Here is a 1,044-nt window from a genome sequence, read left to right on the forward strand (position 1 = left end):
TGTGCCGTACTGAGGTCTTCTCTGTTTGCCCACAGATCCCGCTGCACACTCCGTCAATTTGTGGACCGCAAGGCTTTCATTCTCAAGCTTGAGAAGGCGCTGTATGGGTTGAAGCAGGGCAGGCAGAAGTGGTACAAGACACTGTGCGCAGGCTCGGGAAACTGGGTTTTACAAAGGGCTGAGGTGGACTGGGGTATTTTCTACAAGCACAACGGTAAGCACATGCTCGTGTTCGCGGTCCATGTTAACAACTGCCTCTTCACAGGGAGCTCACGACGTCTCCTTGACAAGAACAAGGCGAAGAACAATCCCGAATTCATTGTTCATGAAGATCCACATGTGCAGTCTGTATGGTGCGAGTGTAGAAGTTGCTTTGTATATTATTCCTGCGATACAGACTGTGATTATTGTTCTATATAAGACTTGCAAGAAGGTTGAGGGGAATATATATCAGTGTAGCATATATCAATCTGAGTCCATGTCCTCATCCATGTGATCCGATCCCATAGCCCATTCAATCTCCAACTCCTCAGCTGCATCATCTTCGTCAGCTTCAAGAGCTTGGTTGTCCATCCTGTCCTCGGCATCAACCATCTCTACATCATCATACCCAACCCATTCATCCTCATCATCTTGATGGTCTTCAAGGGACACGTCTTGCTCAGCAGCCTCATTAGCATGACCTGCTGTGCCAGACTTGGTGACTGGTCGGGGAGGATCACGTGTGTTGCGGGCAGCTGCAGAACGCTTGGAGTTGGCCCTCTTGGCGCTCTTCTGTCGCAAAGCATTCTGGAACTTGCTGATGGCGCCCATGTCACTGACACCGTGGCTGTTGTTGCTGGATATGCGTTTGAGAAAGCCTGCTTTTGAGAGGGTGACCCGGCGGGTGCTGTTGCGCTTGCGCTGTCCAGTTCCAATCGACACCATGCGGTAGTATTGGGGATTGATGACGAGACGGACACTGTCTTTGTCCTGCTTCCACAGGAATCCAAGCGAGGTAGGGGTGCCAGCGAGTGCATAGGGAAGAAGTTGGAGATGTGAGAA

General features: G+C 50.8%; 1 protein-coding gene across 1 annotated transcript; it reads right to left on the bottom strand.

Moving 5' to 3' along the window:
• Nucleotides 1-465: 465 nt before the first annotated feature.
• TRAVEDRAFT_25126 (uncharacterized protein) lies at nucleotides 466-972 on the bottom strand (the record flags this gene model as incomplete). The annotated part of the gene is made up of 1 exon (XM_008047652.1): nucleotides 466-972. A coding segment is annotated over one exon (507 nt), but the record flags the coding sequence as incomplete, so codon positions are not given.
• Between the last annotated feature and the right edge of the window lie 72 nt (nucleotides 973-1,044).

This window comes from Trametes versicolor (genome assembly GCF_000271585.1).
Source record: "Trametes versicolor FP-101664 SS1 unplaced genomic scaffold TRAVEscaffold_108, whole genome shotgun sequence".
NCBI lineage: Eukaryota > Fungi > Basidiomycota > Agaricomycetes > Polyporales > Polyporaceae > Trametes > Trametes versicolor.